A 22,670-nucleotide genomic window follows, 5' to 3' on the forward strand; every position below is an offset into this window, starting at 1 on the left:
GGGGGACTGTAAACCTGGATGGGAAAAATAACCTTGATTTTCACTAAGCTCTAGCGGTAATATAGCCGTTCTTCCTGTGATGAACAGAGATAGCAAAGCACAGTTGGATTAGCAGGACGGTGCCTTGGCCCAGACACCTGCCCTACTTCCCAAAAGACTGACGTTGTTTAGCTCCACTGCAGTGAAGAAGTATATAAGCTATATTTCATAATTATCAACATGACTGATTTTCTTTTCTAACTGTCCTGTTCTTCTCCTTCCGACGACCAGCAGAGGGTGTCATTGAGGAGCCCAGCAGGACTGGGGGCTTGGAGAGAGACCGGGAGGGCCCTGGGTGGGGCAAAGGCTAGATCAGGAAGCAGCTGAGCAGCCCTGGAAATGCAGAACTTTCGGCCGCCGGCCGCCGAGGACCCGGTTTGGGAGCTTTGACTCCAGGCCACTGGCCTCACAGATGAAGACGGTCTCTGCTGGGACTAGCGCCCGGAGGCAGCGTGCCAGTCTGGCGGCTGAGGTCCAGCGGAGCACGGCATGCCCAGCATGCCTGTTGCTGCTGCTCTTGATGGAACTGGTGCTGGAGAGCGCAGCAGGTGACTGGTGGCGGAGGGGCGCAAATCGTGGGGTGCAGTCACGATCACACGCGAGCCGAGTGCGGTTGGGGGTGGAGGAAGGTGTTGGAGAGTGGCTGAGACTGCGGAGGCCGCCTCCGGGCTTGGGGTGGGGAGGCATGGTGATTTGGAGAGCAGAATCTGTGGGGGACACTGAGCCCGGGGCTAGGCAGGGATTCTGTTTGCCATCTCCCCCTGCAGCCCCCAGATTGGGGTGAGAGGCCAGCAGGTGGGGACCGCACGGGCGGGGGGGGGGGGGGGCGGGACACGCCGCTCTTTCTCGTACTAGGCTTCCGCGGTCCGGGTCCTCCAGGAAGGACCTGGACAAGCTCCTTGGAGACAGGGATCTGAGGGCGGCCAACAGGTCCTGTCCTCTAGCTCAGCCAGGCTCGGGCCCTTCGCGGTGGCTCTCCCTGGCCCCGCCTCGGCAAGGCTGTCTCAGACAGCAGGGGCCCCCCATGGAATTTCCATTTTTTTCCAGTTTCAGTTTTGCTTGCAGAGCTGGCTCGGCCTGACCTCATCCTGGATTCCCCGCCCTTTGAAAGGGCACGGTCCATTGCAGCGCGCACAGTGCTTCTTTGCACGGGCAGAGAAGTGCACACCACCGTAGCACTAATAATAGCTGGGGTCCTTTATGCCAGCCGGTTATAAGAGCTCCACTTACAAGAATCCATTTCCACTTTTCAGAACATCCTCAATTTACCATCCACAGATTTAAAATATGGCCCAGAGCGGACACTAGGTGGCAGCACTGGGATGTGGAGTTGGAGTTCTTAAACCTTTCATGCCTTACATCTCACAAAGTTATTAATACATAAACAGAAATACATAGGAATACAAAGAAATCCAATTATGTTTCAAGAAACCTATTAAAAATTTAACCTAGAAATATAAATTTGTGAAATGTAATATATGTGCTTCTAAGTTACATTTAATAATGCATAGCAGCAGGGCTAGCAACTCCCATTGCATGGAAGTAGTGAGGAGGGGAAAGCGTGTTCCCAGGTGTCTGCAACAGCTGTCACAGGATTCAGAAACACCTGTGGCTTGTATGGAACCAAAGTGCAGGTTCTGCTAACTCTGCTGTGCATTATGCCTTCAATCCTCATGACAGGAGAAGCTAAAAGTCAGCTAGAAGTCTGTGAAAATAAAGAGGTTCTTTTTTTCCCCTCGAGTCGAGGATCCGGAACTTGAGTTTTCAGGTTCACACAGCCTGGGGGGGATCTGTGGACCCCAGGGTAAGAACACAAGCCCCTCTTACAGCCCCTTCCTGGTGCACTGTGGGGCACACCTGTGGTTCCTGTTGTGTGTGGCAGTCATGGTCATGGGTGTATTGCACAGGCCCTGTAGCCTGGTGGGGGCAAAGAGTCAGGGCTGGCCCAGGGGGATGGGGCCCTAAGCCAAGGAGGCAGGAAGAAGTGGAGGAGTAACCTCAGTTGTGAGCCAAACTGTAGGAGGGAGATGGCACATGGAGGGGACAAAGCCAGATGTCCCTGACAGGCCCCTTCACAATGTTCCTGGATGCCCGCCTTCCATTCAGGAGCTGAGGAGTGAGGAACTGGCTTTTTGGGGACAGATTTGTGAGTGCTGCAGCAGGCAGCAGAGCCTCATAACACACCATACTGATTCAGTATATCTCCATGGTAAACATAGGAAAACTGAGGCTCAGAGATGATCTGCCTACCTAAGGTCACACAAAGTCCCATTGGCTGGTTAGGATTTGGACCCCAGGAGGCTGGCTCTGGAGTCCATGCTGCCTTGGGGCAAGAGCCAAGGCAGAGTCCTGACCAGATGACAGAGGCAAGAAGGCAGAAGTAATCAGTGGCCCTTGGGACTGAGACAGCTCGAGACAGAATAATTAAGGTGGGCAATTACAAAGCTGGCTACTAAGGCAAAGCTAGAGTTAGGGGTTATGGGGTAAGACCAGGATGGAGGAGCTCTTGGGTGTCTGCCTGAGCAGCTGGCTGGGTGTGCTGCTGGCACTGAGGTGGGAGCAGTGCGAAGGGCAGGCTCAGGGAGGAGGGACCTCAGAGGCTAGTGTGCCACACTGAGAGGCATGCTCCTAGGGGACTTGACGAACTGGGACCAGAGACTTCCCGTGGTCTCCCTCTACCCTTCCCTTCCTCCTCCTCAGGTGCTTCTGCAGGCCCTTCTCATTGTGCTTCCCCCACCCTTCCTTCCATGGCAGGCTCATGGACTCAGGGCCCCCTCCATGCTGACCACAGCGGTGTCCTTTCCTGTCTGGACTAATTTGACAGATGCTTTGAACAGCAGCCCCTCACATCAGACATGATTCTAGGCACATTGCAATATTAACTTAGTTATAATGTTGCAATATTAACTTATAACTCTCACAGCAGTCCTATTATCCCCCACTTGACGATGGAGAAACTGAGGCATGGAGAGGTCATAGAGCCCTTTCTTTCCTCCCCAGACTCATCTCAAAATTTTTCATTCTGCCCTTGACCTTAGTTTTCCTAGATTTCCTTAGTTTTCAGTCTTCCTCCGGGCATTTCTGCTTTGCTAGTTCTTTTTGCCAAGAGCAATGGTTTTCAAACTTTAGAGTCACCTAAGAGTCACCTAGAAGGCTTGTGCACTGCAGAAAGCTGGGCCCCACTTCCCGAGTTTCTAACTCACTAGGGTTGGGACCTAAGAATGTAAGTTCCCAGGTGATGCTAATGCAGAGGATAATGCCTGAAGACTCCCTAGCCTAGAATGTTCTTCCCTCCTCACCTACTCCACTGCCCGGAAACACAGCTGGCAAGGTTTCCTCTGGGTCTCAGCCTACAAGACCCCTGACCCAGCACCCTCCTGTCCCCATGGCATTACCAGCACCTGGTACCTCCTGCACCCCACACTCATCAGCTCCTACTGGAGCCAGTTGTTTGTTTAATTGTCCCCCTCCCTGCCAGACCTGACCTCCCTTGGGGCGATGTCTGCCTCAGGTCATCTCTGTCCCCACACCACCACCACCCCGAGTTGGCTCTGTGCCTGGCGAGTGGTAGGTGCTCAGTAGATGTTTTTCAGACCAGTGATACTGCAAGGGGAGAGGTCAGGGCTGGCAGTGCTGATGGGGTGCGCATGTGGGCCAGGAGGTACAGGTCCCACCTGGCAGCACATGAATGACACCTGGGAGCTTTCAACACCTGCCATTATCCAGTGCCCCTCCTCACAGAACAACTAAATCCAAGGTTGTCAGAGTTGCTGGTGATAATTGGGGGCAGAAGAGGGGCAGCCCAGCCTTGGCTTCCCCCGCCTCAACAGTCAGGGCCCACCTTACAGGAAATGCAAGTAAAAACACCATGCATCTGAACAACAATAAAAAAAGTTAAACAAACAAAAAAACCTCACCATGCATCAATGCTTAAAAAGCTCAGGAAGCGCACCTGGCACTGAGGCCCAGCACTCCCCTTGTTGACTTTGTGCCTGCATGCTGGGGAAGTTTCCAGCGACTCAAGGCCAGGCCCCCAGGTCCCTCTTTGCTTTCAACATACCTCTCTAATTGCCATTCCATGCCCTCTCTCCCAGCAGACACGAGGGTGTATAGGATATTTGTGCCTAGAGGTTCATACTTCCCTTTTCCGTTTCCCCCTTGCAGAGAGCCCCTGGGCGCTGCCTGTGGTAGCTGATCGCCCAGCTTCCTTTGCAAAGGTTGTGATGGCAGAACTGGCCAACCTGAAGCCAGAAAACAAGTTATGGCCTGGAGGTAAGGCCCTGCCCACCTGCTGGTCGGACAGGATGGCAGAAACCAGGAGCCCCTGCTTGCAGGAGGGTGTGTCTGCAGTCTGTGAGTCTGTGGACTGGCTCAGAGAATGGGGACTGTGCCAGGCTGGGGGACACGGAGGCCAGAGCCTTCCAAGAGTGCCTGGGGGGGTGAGGGCTGGTCTCCAGAGAGCTGGCTCCTCATTTATGCAGCTTTCCCCACCCACCTCCTTCCTTCCCAGGCCCGCCTCTCCCCTCCTAACAGGATGGAGAGACTGAGAAGGTGATGTCTGGAGGCCCCCTGTACTTGTACCTCATGTTCATTACCTCGGTGAATGTTCCAGTGCTGTGAGACTCCCACTGACGGTGGAGGAAGGCTTGCCTCCCTCAGGGCCACAAGCTAGAGAGCAGTGCCACGTGGATTGTGGTGTAGTGGGACAGAGGCAAAATCAGACTCCCGGGGTGGAGGGAGGGAAGGCACCAGGCACCTCCCTGCCTGCCACAGTCAGAGGAAGACGGAGACTGCTTCAGGAGTTCAGGACTGCCCACTGAGGGGCTGGCCACATGGCCCAGTGACCAGAAAGGGACAGTGAGGAGCCGATGGCACAGACAGGCCCTGAGGCAGCAATGCGTGTGGCCACTTCCTTTGGCCATGTCGCAGAACCAAATTCCCCTGCACAGCTGCCATATGTCCCTCACTTCCCTATGCTGTGGCTCCACAGTGCCTGGCACTGACTGCAGCCAGGCAGAGGTGGTACCTGGGACCACCAGAGCCAGTGAGGCAGCCTGATGATTGTTCCCGCAGCTAATTTTGCCACACTCTGGGCTGGAGCCCAGGGCATGATGATCCCTCCTGGGCCCAGTGAGCACATGGGAGTCTAGTCACAGCTCCAAACGTCTTCCTGAAGCAAAAGAGGGATGTAGGCAGTGAGTGAGGTCCCCCAGAGAGCAGGCTGGGGCCCCAGGACCGTCTGGCAGGTGGAGCAGGCAGCAGTGGGATTTTCAGGGCAGGAGAGATGGCAGGCTCCTCACTGGGCACATGCAAGGCAGTACCTGGCAGTCGGCTGAGTAAAGGGCCACAGTCATGAGCTTGTCCTCAAAACGAGCCCCCGACTGCCGGGGTGGACACGCAATGCTGGGAGCAGGCCACAGTGCAGCAGTCCTGAGCAGAGCAGAAGTCATGGCCAGGAACCAGAGCTCCGTGGTAGGGAGGGCCACTCCAGACACCATCTGCACACGCCTGAGAAGCCAGCATTCAGCCCCTCCCTTCGTCCCTAGTGCCGCACCACGTCACAGCACCACTTTGTTCCCCTGCATTATCACAGCAGGCCCCAAACACCCCCCTTGCCTCAGGACCTTTCCCCCTGCTGCAAGGCTCCCCCCAAACTTACATGCCTGGCTTTTCCTCAAAGTTTCCTGTACAGAAAGGCAATTCTACCCAACATTTTAAACCCCTCCCCTAACATTTCATATACCTGCTTTATTGTTTTCCCTTCAGCACTTCCTTCTGTCCAGCCTGTTGTACAGTTTATTCATTTATCTTGCTTATCCTATATTCACATAAGCTTGCTGAGAGCAGGTGCGTGGGGCTGTTCTGCTTATGCCAGCATCCCCAGCACATTGGAGAGGGCCAGATACACAGTAGCTGGTCAGAGAAGTCCTTACTGAGTGGGACGTCCCCACTGGGCTGCCAGGGTGGGCAGGGTTCAGCCAGAAGTATGTTCATTAAAGGATAGGCGTGTGCCATCTGGCCCTGCTTTTGCTATAGTGAGCTTGGCAAGTGACTTTGCTTCTCTGTGGCTCAGGTTCCCCATCTGTCGTGGGTAGGTATAATAGTACCAGCCTGAGAAAGTTGTTACAAGAGTGAAATGAGCCAAACTTTTATAAGTACTTGGGACAGAGTTCAGTACCCAAGTGTTTTGTAAATTAAAAAAATAATACATCAATAGACTGTTCCTCATTTTTAACCAAAAATAATTGGCCATTAAAGCAGCTAGCATTAATAAATACTGTAGTGCCCCCTTATCCACGAGGGACACATTCCACCATCCCCAGAGGATGCCCATAGCACTGATAGTACTGAACACTATGTATACTATGTTTTGCCTATACATGCTATCTGTGCTAAAGTTTAATTTATAAACTAGGCAATCTCACAGTCCAAAGATTCGATCTTACCATAGATGTTAGCAACCTCAGCACACAATCTTTTGTTTCCTTGAGTTGATAACTCGTACCTTTTCACTTAAAGGAAGCACGTTAAGGCTTCTCTTGGGCATATCTGAATCACCAGCATCACTGCTCTAGTGCTTTGGGGCCGTTATGCAGTAAAATAAAGGTCACTTGAGCACAAGCACTGCAATATCCTGCAGCCCACCTGAGAGCCGAGAGGGCTACTAAGTGACTGGCAGACAGTGATTTTATACAGCGAGGCTCTGTCAGACAAAGGGGATGATTCATGTCCTGAGCAGGAGGAGTGGGATAGCTGGAGATTTCATCACACCACTCAGATGGCATGCAGTTTAAAATTTATAAATTGTTCATTTCTGGAAGTTTCCACTCAGTACTTTTAGACCGTGGTTGACTGCAGGTAACCCACAGAGAGTAAGACCATGGAGAAGGGGAACTACCATAGTCACATTATTGAGTGAGCAGATTGTGCACCTGCCCCAGCAGGACAACCTGGTGCGTGTCACTCCCTTTCCAGCCAAGCCTGACTTTGGGATTACTTGCTCTTTGTCACCTTCCCACACCTGGGAAAAGCATGTAAGCACCTTTGTGTCCTCTTTGCTTCCATGGTGGAATGCCAGGGTCCCTTCACCCGACAGGATACCTTCACCCCAAACTCCCCATCCATCAGTCCTCAGTCTCGGTGGGGCTGACACTCTGGACTCACTGCAGCTGTCCAAGGATGGCCTTCCTTCTAGACTGTGCATAGTCTTCTCTCTGTCTCAGGGCAGCAGCCATGACCTTTAGGGCACACAGGTGTGAACTGGCTCCCAAACTCACAGGACGCAACAGGCTTTTTAGTTCAATAACGTGTGTATTCATTTCCTGTAGCTGCTGTAAGGGATGACCACAACCTGGTGGCTTAACACAAAACACATTTGTTCTTATAGTTCTAGAGCTCACAACTCCAAAACAGGCTTCACTATGGTATGAGCAAGTTTGGCTCCCTGCAGGGCTGGAAGGAAGAATCCAGTTTTCTCCCTTTCTAGCATCTAGGGCTGCATTCCTTGGCTTGAGTGCTTCCTGATTTTTCTGTGCTCCACCTTCATGTCACCTTGTCCTCTGATAGCTAGGAATCTCCCTCTGCCTCCCTTTTATAAGGACACATTTAGGGCCTCCCTAGGCAATTCAGGATAATGTCCCCATCTCAAGCGCCTTTAACTACATCTACAGACTCCCTGTTACTGTAGAGGGCAACATACACAAGTTCCAGGGGTATCGGAAGGGCTGGTATTCAGCCCAGCACACTATGCTTCCAGACCAGAAACTCAAGGGCCTGAGATGCCCAACAACCACTCAAGGACACAGGCTCTTTGCCCATCCCCACGCCCAGGGAGGCGGAGCTTCTGCGGCCTCTGTCCCCACCATGGCCTGTGTACAGTGTTCTCAGCCTCCAGCCCAGAAGCCCCACCACTGTTCTTGACTCTGGTTTGCAAGGAAACCTGAGAGAGAGGCCAGCCATTTCCCAGAAGCCCTGCACCGGCTCAGGCCTCAATGTTAGCCTTTCACTCCAACACTCAACATTGACCCCTCACCTCCACAGGAAGCTCCTCCAGTTGGGAGAAGACAGTGCCCCTTTCCTGAGCTTAGAAGGTGGCAGGTGTGGGGGAGAATCTGGCTCCCCTCTCCCTAGTGCATTTGCTTTTGGGGGCTATTCTGGGCTTCCCCTGGGCCTCAGTTACCTCATCTGCAAAATGGGGCCAATCACACCAGTGTTCTAGGTTTAGCCTCAGGATAACTAAGACAGTGCTTTGGTGACAACCAGCACAGGGCAGGGCACATAGGGGTAACTTCCAAATGGCAGCTGTGACTATTTTCACTGCTATTCAGGCTCTTTTTTGTCCATTTCAACAAAGGCAGGAAGTGCTCCTACCTGCCAAGCACAATGTTTCCTCAGGCCTATGGGAATAGCAGTGACAGTCAGATGTGTTGCCCCCCTCATGAAACCCAGATCATTCTTAGGGTATGCAGAGACCCCTCTGAGAGATCTTGGAGCAGGATTGCAGGGCTTTCTAGAGGGAAGAGAGAAGCTGGCCCAGAGAAGAAAGAGGAGGCTGTGCTGAGGACAGAGGGGATCTCGGGGTGGCGGGGGTGCTGGGCAGAGACTAGCAGAACTGGGGGCTGGCAGCTCCATGATGGGTTTGACTCAGCTTTCCATTTTCGTATTCAACACCCAGCACCTACTGTGTGCAGAAAGCTGTTCTAAGTGCTGGGAAAATAAGAGAATAATCCTTACAGGAATCCCTGCTCTTGGAGACTATCAGTAAGATAAAGAAGTAAAGAGCAAAGATTCTCCAGAAGGTGGTAATGCTCTGGAGAATAACTCAAAAGACCCAAGCGCTGGGGGGCGGGAAGTGGGGCATGGGGATGTGAGGGGTATAAATATTTCCATGGGTGGGTTAGGAAGGCCTGGCTAAGAATCAGGTGGCATTTGAGCAAAAACTTTGGAAGTTGATTAAGGGAGTGAGCTGTGGCTATCCCTGAGAAAGGTAGGCTGTTTTTAAAGATACAGCACTTGCTTTAATAGCTTGAGCTGGGACTGCCTGCTTCAATGGATTTCTTCTCCAGTGTACAGTTGAATGGATCAGTTGGTGCTTTGGAGACCAGGAGAGAGCAGGCTGCAGCAGTGTCTGGACAAAGAGATCAACCCGCAGGGAGTCCAGGGGCCAGCCAGTCCTTGGTCAAGCAAAGAATGCTGGCCAAACTTTCTAGGCTTCTCTGGGGAATGAACAATTCACATAAATTAAGCTTCCTAACAAGCAACTTTTTAAAAAATCACACCTTTTAAGTTGTGAGATGGGAAACCAGATGACCACACTTACTAGCTGACCAGCGAGGAGTGTAAAGTATGAGTAAGTAGGCCCTGCGCAAGGAGCCAAGGACTGCTTGGGGGTCAAGTCACAAGCCTGAGCACATGGATCTTGGCCTCAATGTTTGAGTGATTAGTTAAACCATTCGGATGCCCTGTTTTGTAACTGAAATTGCCAGTTCTTGCTCTTGCTCAGGACAGGGAAAGCTCTGGGTGTGCTTTCACCCCGACCCCCAGCACAGAGCCTGGCAGTGCGTGTGAGCCTCAGTGGTCTGTGTTTCCACAGGGACGCACTCCCTCCACTACCACTACCTCACCCTGTCGGAGCCAGGCCCCAGCCTCCCCAGGTTTCTGGCTGTAGGCTACATGGACAACCAGCCCTTCCTGCAGTATGACAGTCGTGTGGGCAGGGCTGAGCCCCAGGCCCCATGGATGGCGTCCATGGACACCCAGTACTGGGAGACGGAGACCCAGAAGTACAGGGCCTGGGCAGAGGTGCAGCAGGTGAACTTGTGGAACGTGATGAGCTTCTACAACCAGAGTGACGGTGCGTCAGGCAGGCCCCCCACCCCTTCCTTCCATTAGGGAACAGTGGTCGCTCCATCCAGCCATCCAGCCTCTCCAAGGGTGCAGGCATGCTCCTGAGGCATGGCTCTTCCCAGTCCCCTCCCCCATAGCTAGGCAGGGGCCACAAGGGCCTTCAGCATCAGCTGTGACTCCAGCAGCTGGCCCACAAGCTAGTGCAGGAAGTATCACAGGAACTGGAAGTTCACGATGCCTCCCCCATTGGCTCACCAGGGTTCCAGACCTTTCCCAGCCTCACTCCTCACCCTTCCCAAATGCCTCAAATCACACCTACCCCTGGGCATATTCTGTGCCAGGGAAGGGAGGGAAGCCAGACAGACTTGAAATAGGCAGACAACAGAGTAGGAGATAGAACCCAGGTGAGGACCCCTGTTCTGCCTAGCGTCAGCAAGGGACGGGAGCCTTTCTCTCAGCCTCAGCCTCCTCACTCAGCAACCGGAGCTCACACCCACTGTGGGGCTGTGTTCACACCCTGTGGAGGCAGCTTCTTCATACTGCTCCATCCAGCTGTGTCCAGACTCCCAAATAACTAAAAGCCTCGGGGCCTCAAAGGCCCCAAAACTAGATGTAAAGGACCAAGACTGGGAAGGGCTGTGCCTCAATCCAGGGCCCCTGGGATCAGTGTTAACAGCCAGGTGCGCCCTTCTAAAATTGTGTTATCATTGAGGTAACACCCATCAGTAACCAAATTGTCTCTTCACTAGCATAGAAAGTACTGGTGTGTCTAATCATAAACTTGAGTATTCTTCCCACAGGAGAGGCCCAGCCAGCTTCTCAGCCCTGGCTGCTCATAAAAATTACCTCAGGAGCATTTTTTAAAATGCTGACATCCTGCCCCCCCCCACACTTTGGAGGGCTCTGTGGGTGGTGGGCTCTTGGGCCCTGCGGCTCCCCCTCACCACAGCCTGTTTGCCCATGCACAGGCATACACAGTGCCCAGCGCATGTTTGGCTGTGATATCCAGGACAACCTCTCCAGCAGCTTCTGGCATTTTGGCTTTGATGGGCAGGACCACGTGTCCCTGGACTTGGAGACTCTGAGCTGGGTGTCAGCTGAGCCTGTGGCCATACAGACCAAACGTGTGTTAGATTCAGAGCGCTGCTACGCTGAGTATGACAAGGCCTACCTGGAAAGCCTCTGCCTCACTTCTCTGCGCAGGTATCTGGAGCTGGGAAGCCAGATCCTCACCCGGAGAGGTAAGGCCCAGCCTGTGGCCATGCAGAGGGTGGCCTCATGCTCCCATTCTCCACAACTGTCCCATTTGACAGAGAAGCCTGGGGTAGGGTAGGCTGTGTCACCCTGGCTTAGGTAAGCCAGCTGAGGCCTTGGAAAATGGCCAATCACCAGGGCAGGAAGAGAGCCCAGACCTCAGGCCTTCACTCCAGGTGAGGTGGGTACGAGTTCTAGAATCCCCTGTCCAAGTCTGGTCTTGGGGAATAACCACCCCCCAACTCAGCCTCATGTATATTTTTCCATTTTAAAGAAAGAGGATGACTTTTTTTTTTTTAAATCTTCACCCAAGGACATGCTTATTGATTTTAGACAGAGGGGAAGGGAGGGAGAGAGACATTGATCGGTTGTCTCCCATACACACCCCAACCAGGGACCAAACCCAACATGCCAACCAACCGAGCTGCACCGGCCAGGGCTCAGCCTCATTTGCTTTATCTGTAGACCTAGTGGGTTAAACTTGGTGGCTCATCAAGTCCTTTTGGGTTTTCACATCCTGTGGTTCTGCTCCGTGGGAAATGACTCCAGGCCCCAGGGCAGAGCATCCTTCACCGCTCCTAGACCACTGGGGACTTCTGGGGAAGCCAAGGCCCTTCAGCCCCCTGGCACACAAGCTCATAAACACGCTCTGCAGACCTGGGTGCATCCTAAGCTTCTCCTGACCCTGGCCAGCAGGAATGGAGATATAAAGGCTAGGATGGACACTGAGAAAGCTGGGTGCTTGGGGTGCAAGAGTGGAGGCCACAGGCTGCTGGAGGACCGGGCTGGTCAGGGCACGTGGCACACCGTGGATGTCTGCTGACCAAGCAGTGGAGTGTGTATCAGCTGAGGGAATGGAGAGGATACTCCTCAGAGGAGGTCAGGACAAACAGTGTCAGGAAGAGAAGATGTGAGAAGATGTGATGGGGTATGAGAGCAGAGCTCAGTGGTTCAGAGCTTGGGTACTTGAGCACAGACTCCAGATCCACATCCTGGCTCCAGAACTTGCTGATTATGCAACCTTGGGCAAGTTAGTTGCCCTCTCTGTACCTCAGTTTACTCTCCAGTACAATGAGGAGGGTAACAATGGCCCATGCCTCTCTATAGCACCATATCATTAAACTCTCATTCAGCACCAGGGGTTCTCCTACCTCCTTCACCTGGTCCACTGCTTGGGTTCTCCACAGAAACAGAAGCAACAGGATTTGTATTGTACATATAGAGAGAGAAAGAGATGTGATGTAGGGAACTGACTCACATGATCACAGAGACTTGGCAGTTCCCAGATCTGCAATCGACAAGCTGGAGACCTGGGGGAGCTGATGGTGCAGTTCCAGTCCAGGTGTTGGCAGGTGCATGACCCAGGAAGAGACCCATGTCCTATCTCCAGCAATTGGGCAGGAGGCGTTCCCTCCCATTAGCCTCTCTGCCCTGTTCAGATCTCCAGCTGCTTTCCTGAGTCCACAGAGTCAAATGTGAATCTCGCCCAGATGCATCCGCACCTCCCCAGAAAATTGTCCAAATGCCAGGACACACCCACAGCCCAGTTGAGGTGACACACAAAATGAAGTCACACTTAGATTGCCCTACAGAGCAACTCTGAGAGGAAGGAAGGATGGATCCCCATCAGGCCCTGAGAGACAAGAGGCTTGTGGACAGGAGTCAGGCCAGCTTCAAACCCAGCTGTCCAGCTCCAGAGCCCATGCTCATAGCCGTGTTTGTTCTCAGGGGAGGGGAGAGGCAAGGAGCATCATTCCTGACTTCAGTTAGCAGCCTCCCATCAGGCCCTGCTGTGTGCAGGTGGTCATGGGAAATCGGTCAAGTCTCTTAAGAAAACCCTAGGGTGTCTGTGGGAAGAAAGGAGGGTGTCAGTATAGAACCCAACAGCCCCACCTAGGACTCCCTTGGAGGTAGGGGGACAGGAAGTTACATCGCCACCATGGGAATTCCCAAAACAAGGCCCCTTGGGAATGGTTGGCAATGGTCATCCCTACCTCCAGTGTTGGTTGAGTGCCTCACCAGGAGAGACCAGTCCCCATCTACTCCCTGTCCTCTACCACAGAAGGTGCCGGAGGAGCCTGGATCAAGCAGGGAGTCAGGCAGAGTGGCCACTCACCAGCCTTCCTCCCTCCACCTCTCTCTGCAGAGCCGCCCACAGTGCAGGTGACAAGGCACACAACCCAGGACAGGAGTGTCACACTGAGGTGCTGGGCCCTGGGCTTCTACCCGCAGGATATCTCCCTGAGCTGGTGGCTGGGAGAGCAGGAGCTAGCCCTGGAGATTGAGTACGTGGAGACACGCCCCAGCGGGGACGGCACCTACCAGACATGGGCTGCTGTACAGGTGCCAGCCGGGAAGGAGGCTGCGTACACTTGCCGCGTGCAGCATTCTGGCCTGAATGACGTGCTCACCGTGGCTTGGGGTGAGGTGCTGGGCTTGGCTGGGAGGGGGTAATGAGGGCAGGGATGGTCCCAGAGCCCTCAGAGATAGTCCCATGGTCTGGGGCAGTACCCCCTTTTCTCTGCCTTCCTTAGAACCACCCTCTAGTCAAGGACTTATTGCCATGGTTACCTGCCCCCTCCTCTTCTTGCTGGTGGTGGGAGTTGTGATCTTGACCAGGAGATACCTTCAAGGTAGGTGGAATGAGAACAAAGCAGGTGATCCTCCAGCTGGTCCAGCCCACAGGGAGGAAGGCTCTGCTCCCATCCCTGCAGCTACATATGTTCTGGGAGCAGCACCTACTACTGAGGCCCTGCCCCCCACCCCACAGCTTTACCCTACCCTGATGCCCTGAGGATCCCACCATCAGGGGAGACTGCTTGGCTGACCTTTCAAAGGGCCCAGAGTGGGGAATGTGGGGAGGTGGAGACCCAGGCCCCCACCTCTACCCACCACTCACCTCATCTCTTGTTTTGTGTTCTCTTTCCCACAGGCAAGAATAAGGAATCTTATGAGCAAGCCCCAGGTGACTATGGGGTGGGCGGGTTGGGGAGAGGAGGCCCCAGGTGTTCCCAAATGTGGCTGAGGTACCATAGAACCCAAGGAGGAGGCAGGGCACTGGAGCAGGGGATTTCTCTGGCCTTGCCCCACCCCCCTCACCAGCAGGCCTGGAACCAGGCACAGAGGGCATGGTGAAGGCACTCCTGGGAGCCACCACCTGGGTTTGGCGGGGGGGGGGGGGGGGGGGGGGGGGGGGGGGGGCGACCAGGAGCAAGTCAGGATCACCTTCCTCCTTCTTCCCTGCAGGTGGAGAGGAACCCCTATAATTCTCAAAGCCCAGTGAGAACAGCAGCTGCTCAGCTGCTCTGCTGACATAAGTTCACTGTCACAGACCAAGGACTTGTTCTGGGCGGTGTGTGGGGGCCTGGGAGCCCCCTGCACTGGCAGGCTGGCAGATGTTATCTGAACATATGGGGCCTACTCTGCCTCCCAAACTGAGCACTCCTCACCCTCATTACCCTCCTTAAAAGTGGCCTGTGCCACTAAGATGGCTTTGCCATTTTCCTGAAGTCCTTTCAAAAATGTGACTGTTTCCTGTTTGGGGAGAGGGGAGGGGGCAGTAATAATTCCTCAGAGCTTTCACAATTGACAGTTTGTGGCACAACTTCATGTGCAGTGTGACTCTCACTGAAGCCTCTCGGGCACCCTGCGATACTCCCAACACAGGTGTGTGTGGTGTGGCTGCAGGTGAATGTGGTGTGAGGGTGTCCTTGTATAGCTGAGAAGGAGCTTACAGGGACAGGTGCTCAGGGCAAGCTGTGGGAGGGGAAACAACCCAGTCCCTATTTTCCTTCCTGTCCTTTTCAATGGTTTGTGTTTTTACAATAAGTACATGTGGTTTTGCCATAACATTCCCATGTTACGATGTAAGATGTCTAAACATAGAAGACTTCATTCCACTCATTATTCCATTTTCTCCTTACATTTTAAAAGCTTCCCCCCCACCCCCATATCTATCTTGGGAATAAAACAGTGCAAGAGTGTTGTTTAAAAAGCTTGCATTTTTTGAATCTTTTATACCACCCAGAAAAGAAGTTTAACTGTGAATTGTTACCACAACACCTGAATAAAGTTTTGCCTTCCAAAATTACCAGAAGTTTTATTCATTTTAGTTGTGATACTTCATTTTGAAAATTTAAATATCACTGGAAAAAGAATGTAAGATTTTTAGATATGAAAAGTAGAGGTATGGGTTACAAAAATGTTGAGAAAAACTAGTATATCCATACCCACCAGATGCCCACCTGTTTATTAAATGTCTTCCCTGCTAGGTCCAGCTGTTGACCGCTGTAACCCAAGTCAGACTGCTTGAACTAGCTCTTCACTCCTGTGGCTGTACCCAGGACCTCCTCTTCACAGACTTGCCACACATCTGAAATCCTCAACTCCAATTGCTACGACCTTAGCTCTTAGCCTTCTGGTGCAGTTAAATGCACTCCAGTTATACCTGCCCTTTGGCTGGAGGCCACTGTTCCATAGACTCCTAATTTTTTCAGACATTTTCCCATTTCCTCAGACACTTGGCTAGCCTTACTATTCTATTGAACCTGGACCTCATGATTAGTCTTGGCATGAAAAACTGATCCATGCTGTGGTCTAGACCAGAGTTTCTCAACCTCAGCACTAATGACATTTTGAGTGAGATCATTCTTTGGTGGTAGGGGGAGGGTTGTGCATTTTAGAATGCTTAGCAATATCTCTGGAGTCTACCCACTAGCACCTGTCCACCAGTTGTGACAACAGATGTCGCTAGACATTACCGGATGAGATGTCGGGGGAGGGAGGGGACAAGATAATCCCTGGTTGAGAGCCACTCGTTTAGACTCAGGAAACCAGTCATATCCACACGTATGCCATTACCACACTCACTTAGGCCCTACAGCCAGTGCCTGGCATAGGTGTTCAAAAGTGTTCAGCGGAAGAACTACCTTACCTAGTTGGCACTTTATTAAATATAGTCTTAATTTCAGTGGGTTAATTGATAGGACCCAGACTTCCCCCAGCTCTTGGCGTGTAGGTGGCATGGTCAGTAAACTTTCTTAAACATTCGAGCTGCCTATGTCACTGACAGTTGGAAGAACAGGACTATGACAAAGCAGAATATGAAATCAAGATCTAGAAATGATAATACAGATCACGTTAGCCACTCAATTTCAGCAACGGACAGTCTTTTTTTCATTTTTTTAATTATTATGCAGAACTAACACATTAGAAGGATCAGAGTCTGTGGGTAACTCTGGGCTGGTACATATCAACAGCAGATGATAAAGTACTTCCTTAAAAGCTAAGAATGCCCTGCTATTGGCCATCAACCTCTGACCACCATGCCATGCCTCCTGAAACATTTATAGGACCTACAGATTTCAGGTTATTTCCCACCTTGAATCCCTGACCCTCTCTGAAAGCTATCCTTTAACAGTGAAGTTGTTATAAATATTTATTGACTGATAAAGTGGGATTACAAAGAGGGGGCATAAGGGATACTAATCCTCTACACCAGGTCTAAAAGGACTTTCTGCACTGATGGATCTGTTCTAAGTCTGTGCTCTCAGTACAATAGGTACCACTAGCTACATATGACTTTTGAGCTCTTGAAATGTGGCTAGTGCAACTCAGGAACTGAATTTTTAATTGTATTTAATTTGAATTGATTTTAAATAGCTATGCAGGGCTAGTTGCTATTGAATCATATTGAACTGTACAGTTCTATGGAAAGGCAGGTTGAATTCTGCTCCTTCCTAGGACCCTAAAGGGTAGCAGTGAGTCCAAAGAGAAGATGAAAAGAACTAAGACAACTTTTCCCAATCAGGAGAGGTAGGCTACAAGGTGGTATCTTTAGGCATAAAAGGAGAAAATATTAAAAAGAAGAAAATATATAAAAGAAGAAAAATATTTAAAGAAGATTTTTAAAAAATCTAACCAAAACCACCTTGAGGCAGTTTCACTTGTGGGGGATGCAACAAAGGAGAAACTAAGCTAAAAAAAATTGTACTACCCCCTTCCCCCAAAAAGCTGGGACTCGGTCCTCAAAATAGGAAGGATGTAAGCATAAATAAGGTTTTATTTGGTGCCTGACATTTCCAAAATGGAATGTGAGGTAAAACCTAGTCTTAAGCAGGTAAGTGGGTTCTTCCCTTTTTCATGTCACAGCAAATCCTGACAGAAGAAGATGAGGAGGTCTTGGAGTCCTAGAAGGGAAAGCAGTTTGTGATGGCAGTGGTAATGAGAGAAGCGAGAGGTGTAGGAGGAACAGGGCTGAAGGAGACCGTGAGAGCTAAAAGTGGTGATATATCACACTTTTAATGATAGTCTTGGCCAACAAACCAGAGAGTCCTCAGAGGTACAACATGAGAAATCTGTGCTTAGAAAAAAATGGCTCTTCTCTGCTTGTGAAAAGTATAGCAACAAGGCTCCTGTTATCACATTTGCAAAGAAAGAAGGAAATGGCCTTTAAGTTAGCACTTTTTATCCCACCTCTCACTCTCCCAAAGGGGGAAAATGGACACCTCAGGGATTTATATTAAAGGGCAAGGAGAGCCTGGCTAGTGGGTTGAACACTGGCCTATGAACCAAAAGGTTACTGCTTCAGTTCCCAGTCAGGGCACATGCCTGGGACGTGGGCCAGGTCCCCAGTTGGGATGTGCGAGAGGCAACTAATCAATGTATCTCTCCCTTGTTCTCCCTCCCTTCCCATCTCTCTAAAGATAAATAAATAAAATCTTTATAAAGAACAGGGAGGCTCCTTCCTCCATAGCTATCCTACCTACTGAGGTTCATACTTAGGTCTTGCTAACCTCTTCCATCATCCTGACCCACTTGGACCCAGAGTTAGTCTCAGCCTTCTGGTTGACAATTCCACTTGGCTCCCGGCAGGGCCCACAAAGATAAAAAAGGATCCAGGTGGCATGGAAGAGGCTTCCTGGAGGCTACATATCCCTTTTGTCTAACTATTTCCTTCCTATACAGAATTCCCTCTCCCGTACAGCAAAGGGTGGTCCTCAGCAGGCTCTGGCTTCGTAACCCAAGTGTGAGCCAAGAGGACTGTCTCCTCCTCAGCCCTCATATCTGTGGAAAGCTAATCAGCCTCAAGGTTCCATTTCAACACATTCTCCTGACCCTAGTCCATGTGAAATTCTCTTCATGGTAAATAGCTCAGAAAAGGCACCTCGGGTCAGCTTTTATTTTCTCTACCACTGAATGCTGCTTTACATCCTTGCACAAGGCCAGAAACTTGCCTTTTCCCTGCATGTCTTACAGTCCTACCTGGACCATGCCCACTTCTACAGCTTCTGACTGCACATCAGCTAAGCATGCAAGTCCTGGGGACTCCCACAGTCCATCTCCCGGGGAAGAACGCCTTCAGGTCTGCCTTCTCAGGGACTGTTAGAACTCAGATTTCTGCCTAAGATGAACACCAAATCTTTATATATATAAAAAACACACACAAAAACAAAAAAACCCCATGTGATTTCTTGTAAGATCTGTTCCTGGCATTGATTTAATGCCATATCCCCAACTCTCACTAGGAAGAATGGAACAGGACTTATAATTATACTCCTATATTTCCTTGTCACCACCTTTTTGAGCTTAATTCTTTAGGCCCCAATCATTAAATAATTCCTATATACAGTCCAATTCTAGGCTCTGGAGTGAAGGCAGGTTAGGGAGGAGAGAGAGACTGTAAGAGATGTTAAACCCCTCACTCATAAGGCCTTTGATAAGTCCTCAGACCCTGCCTTTATAGGAGTCTCGTGACCCTACTAGAAACCCTCCTGTCAAGCTTTAGAACTCTTCTTGTTTCTAGTCTCACTCCAGCCTAGCCTCCAATGTGACAACAAATGCCTTTTACAAACTCAGGCCTAGGCAGGAAAGGGATGAGAAGCCTCCAGAGAAGTCCCTAGGTTTCAAGACAAAAATCCGAATTCCTTAGCAGTCAATTCCTTCTGGACTAGGGTTCCCTGCCCACCGTGGGTTTCATTCTCTCCTAAGGTACCCTCTTAAAACCATCTCCCCAAACTTTTGCATGCAAACCACTTGTGCACCTCCTTCCTGAAACATCCTTCCCTCCTGTTAACTATTTGCCCTTTACTAAGTCTGAGGCTGGCCCCCAAGATTAGAATCTTCCACATGCTGAACCCTCTACATTGTGCTGGGAATGCAATATGTGAGCAGAAACAGACCAGTCCCTGTCCTCAGAGCACTGAGAGGAGGGCCTCGAGATATTCAATGTCAAATAGAGCTAAATGCTGTGAAGGACCAGCACACTATGAGGGTGTGAAATAAAGGAGCTTGGCTGAGACCTGAGGTCACAGAGTGTTTCCTTGAGCTGGCAACCTGAGCTGAGACCTTAAAGAAGTGTCGATTTAACTAAGAAAAGGAAGGTAGGATAAGGGGACCTTCCTTTACCTCAGCACTGTGCCTACCACCTACAATAGCTCTCACCTGAATGCTGGCAGGGAGGGCTGAAGGCCCCTGCTCCTTGGAGGAGAGATCTTGGGCCTCCAGCAAGAAACCCAAGAGGCTCTTTCCAGCTGTACTAGCTGTGCAGGTACTATGGTCTCCCTCCACAAAAGAAATGGTGAGGCAGACTTCCTTACAAGAACCTCTCCAATCTCGTCTCGAGATTCTTACCTTGTGTGAAATGGAAGTGGTACCCATGGAGACATGGGAGAGAGGGCAGCCCAGGGGCTCCAACAAGAAGTAGATGAGACCCCTATGAATTCCCCACTAGGAGTGGTGGGGCTCAGCCCAGCCTAGAACGGTTCTGCCTTTATGGGTGTTTGGGGGTGGGGGAGCTCTGAAGATAGTCTGAATCTTCCCCAAAGGCCAGGTGGGGCCTTCAGCAAGCTTCCACCTCCAAGGGGCTGGAGAAAAGTTTACACTCTGGATGAGAAGAGAACTGAAGGCCATGCCTGGGCAGGTCGTAGGCTTGTTGGAGGCACAGCTGGATTCTCAGACACATGAGGGACACCATCCTACGGGAAGAAGCTGAGCTCTCTTTGCTGACAAAAATTAGATCCACCAATTCCTGGTTAGGAGGAGTGAGGAGTCCAGGTGGGCCCTTGAACTGGGCCAGGTGGGAGCCAGTATGCCTAGTGGGGAGCCATGTGGTGCCTGAGGGAAGCAGGTGTGGGTAGGGCTCAACTCCATCCGGATCTGAGTGAGAAAGGATGCTTCAGCCCTGTCCCTTCTCCTAGCTACACTCAAAATGGTCCTCAAGGTTGAGGAAATACCTCCCTTGGCTCAGGATCGTGCTGCGGTGGCACTGTAGCCTACTGGCATCCCCTCTGAGGTGAGAGGTCAGGCAGTGGTTGGAGGAAAATTCCGAAGTGTAAAGCCCAAATCCTACAGGCTCTGGTTCTTCAGAAAGTCCACTATATTCCATTTCTCCCTCTCCTACATTGGCATCACCAGCTTGGATATGGTGGACTCTAGGGCAAAGGCACCTACTGTGGTCACAGTCTAGCTCTCCTTATCAGGGAAGACACAGGGAGGGAGGGGGCTAGCCTGCGGACTGCTGCTTCTGAAAAAGGGCCTGGCAGTGCAGCAAGGTCCCATCCTTGAGCATACATTAGTGACCTGGGAGGCTCATTTTAAACCTGGACTCCTGGCCCTACCTCAGGGATACCAATTCCACAGGAATGCCCTGGTCAAAGTTCAAGAACCAAATAAGGTTTCTCAAGGGGGAAAATATAATGTGACTTCAGCTTTGATGTTTTTGGGGAGTGGAGATAGGAGGTGGAGGGGCAAGTGCTCTGGAGGGCAGAGGGGAAATTCTCTGCTGTGTACAGACCAAGCACATCTACAAACCTGGATACATGGAGTTGCTGGTCTGACCAGAGTCATGCAGCAGGCTGATATTTGGGTGGGTGAAAGCAGGGACTAGACCACAGGAGAAACAAAACATGTGGGTTGGGGGGCAGTGCAGTGTTACAAAAGTGAAAGGGCAGTCAGTTGGGGGTGCAGATGGCTGCCTAGGTGAGTCATCAAGCTGTGGAGAAGCACAGTCAGAACAGAGCCCTGAGGAAGGCAGGGGCGACTGCAAGACACCAGGAGAGCAGGTGCTCTCAAGGGAGAGACATCCGCACACCTGAGCAGCCATAGCCCACGGCAGCTCTGCCATTTCCCCTCACCTAACTTCTTTCCTTCCCAAAAGGCCATCCGGCACTCATTGCCAAGGCCCTTCCCCAAGTCTGCAATGCCCCTTCACCTCCATCTCATTTTCTCCCTCAGCATCTCTAACATTCCAGCTTTCCTACGGACACATTTCCTCCCATATACCTTCCCTCCAAATGGGAAATTACTCCCTCCCTGTATCCACAGGAGTCCGTCCCTTGTCTTTGCTCCAACTCGCCCCAACATTCCTTCCCCCAGCCCCATCTAACTCCAAAAACCATGCCCACTGCCCCAAGACCTAAAACAGAGCCTGGTCCCGAAGAGGTGCTCCCTGAGTGACTTGTGCGCATTTAATCTGCCAAGCATTGTTGTGGGTGCCATAATTTCCAACCTCACTTCACAGATTTGAAACTACAGATAACGCATGTTACAAGAAAAGTAAATGCTTATGTGTAATTCTCCCTGAATTCTGCTTAGAAACGGCCGCCGTCATCCTGATGTGTGCCCCGCCCTTTATTGTGTGGAATGCGGCCAGCACCGTCTCCCATCAGGGGCTTGCAAGACCCATTCACACGCCAAGCAGCTCAAAGGGAGGCCGGCAGGCAGCCAGGTAACCACATTGGACTGCTGACCTGTCCGGGGGCATGTCCTTCTGGGCCTTTCTGCCTGGTGTTTAGGCCCGGGGGCGGCTTTCGACCCGAGTTCCCACAGGCGCCTTTCAATTTCTGCAACGGCTCTCCGCTCTCTAGCGGCGGCGGGAGCGGGTGGCAGTCCCCAGCCCACAGACTGCTTTCTGGTTCAGCCCGCGTTTCCGGCTCCGTAACCAATTCTCGCCTTGGTCCGGCGTTGACTACGTACTTCTGGGCTTAGAGTGCCGCAGCCCAAACCACCAGAACATAAACCTCTTCAGGGAAGAGCCGCACCCCGCGCATGGAAATCGTTTAGGGTTTACCAGTTCTCCTGAGACAGTTCATATTAAAAAATGTCCTGAGACAGTGTGGGCAGGGCTGGGATGGAGAGGGAGTGGTAGTGGGGGTGGGGGGGGGAATGGAGACAGCTGTACTTGAATAAAAAAATGTGAAAAAATAAAAACGTGATACTTTATTTTTCCGTACTGTCCACCATTAGCCTCTGAGCCACCAAGCTGATAGGGCGGGGCTATGCGGTCCTCAGGAGTACTTACCCGGCACATTCCCTCTTCCGCTGCTTAGACCTCACGTCCCAGTGAACGTTCGAGGAGGCTTTTAAAACAGGGTAGTGTTGGTTTCACAATATATTTGTACGCCCTACAAAATTATGCTGTGTTGCGAGGGAACTATGAGGTCTTGTCATTTCACCTTGTCCTATGCACTACATGGCACCGCCATCTTGGGCAGAAGTGAGTCATGGGGGCCACCATTTTACAAGGGAGGGCG

The 22,670-nt window shown here is 51.5% G+C and overlaps 1 protein-coding gene and 2 long non-coding RNA genes across 3 annotated transcripts; 1 reads left to right on the top strand and 2 right to left on the bottom strand.

The window, feature by feature from the left end:
• Positions 1-310: 310 nt before the first annotated feature.
• LOC114509744 (BOLA class I histocompatibility antigen, alpha chain BL3-7-like) lies at positions 311-15,229 on the top strand. Its single transcript, XM_028528232.2, has 8 exons — positions 311-587; positions 4,204-4,311; positions 9,632-9,892; positions 10,854-11,126; positions 13,286-13,561; positions 13,674-13,772; positions 14,072-14,104; positions 14,386-15,229. The coding sequence occupies exons 1-8, from the start codon at positions 452-454 to the stop codon at positions 14,403-14,405; spliced, it is 1,206 nt and encodes a 401-aa protein (XP_028384033.1). The 5' UTR covers positions 311-451; the 3' UTR covers positions 14,406-15,229.
• LOC118497894 lies at positions 7,203-22,646 on the bottom strand. Its single transcript, XR_004900408.1, has 2 exons — positions 22,439-22,646; positions 7,203-7,277 (listed from the first exon to the last, which is right to left on the bottom strand). It is a non-coding gene; the product is annotated as an uncharacterized LOC118497894 (long non-coding RNA).
• Positions 15,641-22,295, bottom strand: LOC118497895. The gene is made up of 2 exons (XR_004900409.1): positions 21,888-22,295; positions 15,641-16,254 (listed from the first exon to the last, which is right to left on the bottom strand). It is a non-coding gene; the product is annotated as an uncharacterized LOC118497895 (long non-coding RNA).
• Positions 22,647-22,670: the final 24 nt, after the last annotated feature.

Source organism: Phyllostomus discolor, chromosome 13 (genome assembly GCF_004126475.2).
Source record: "Phyllostomus discolor isolate MPI-MPIP mPhyDis1 chromosome 13, mPhyDis1.pri.v3, whole genome shotgun sequence".
Classification (NCBI taxonomy): Eukaryota; Metazoa; Chordata; class Mammalia; order Chiroptera; family Phyllostomidae; genus Phyllostomus; species Phyllostomus discolor.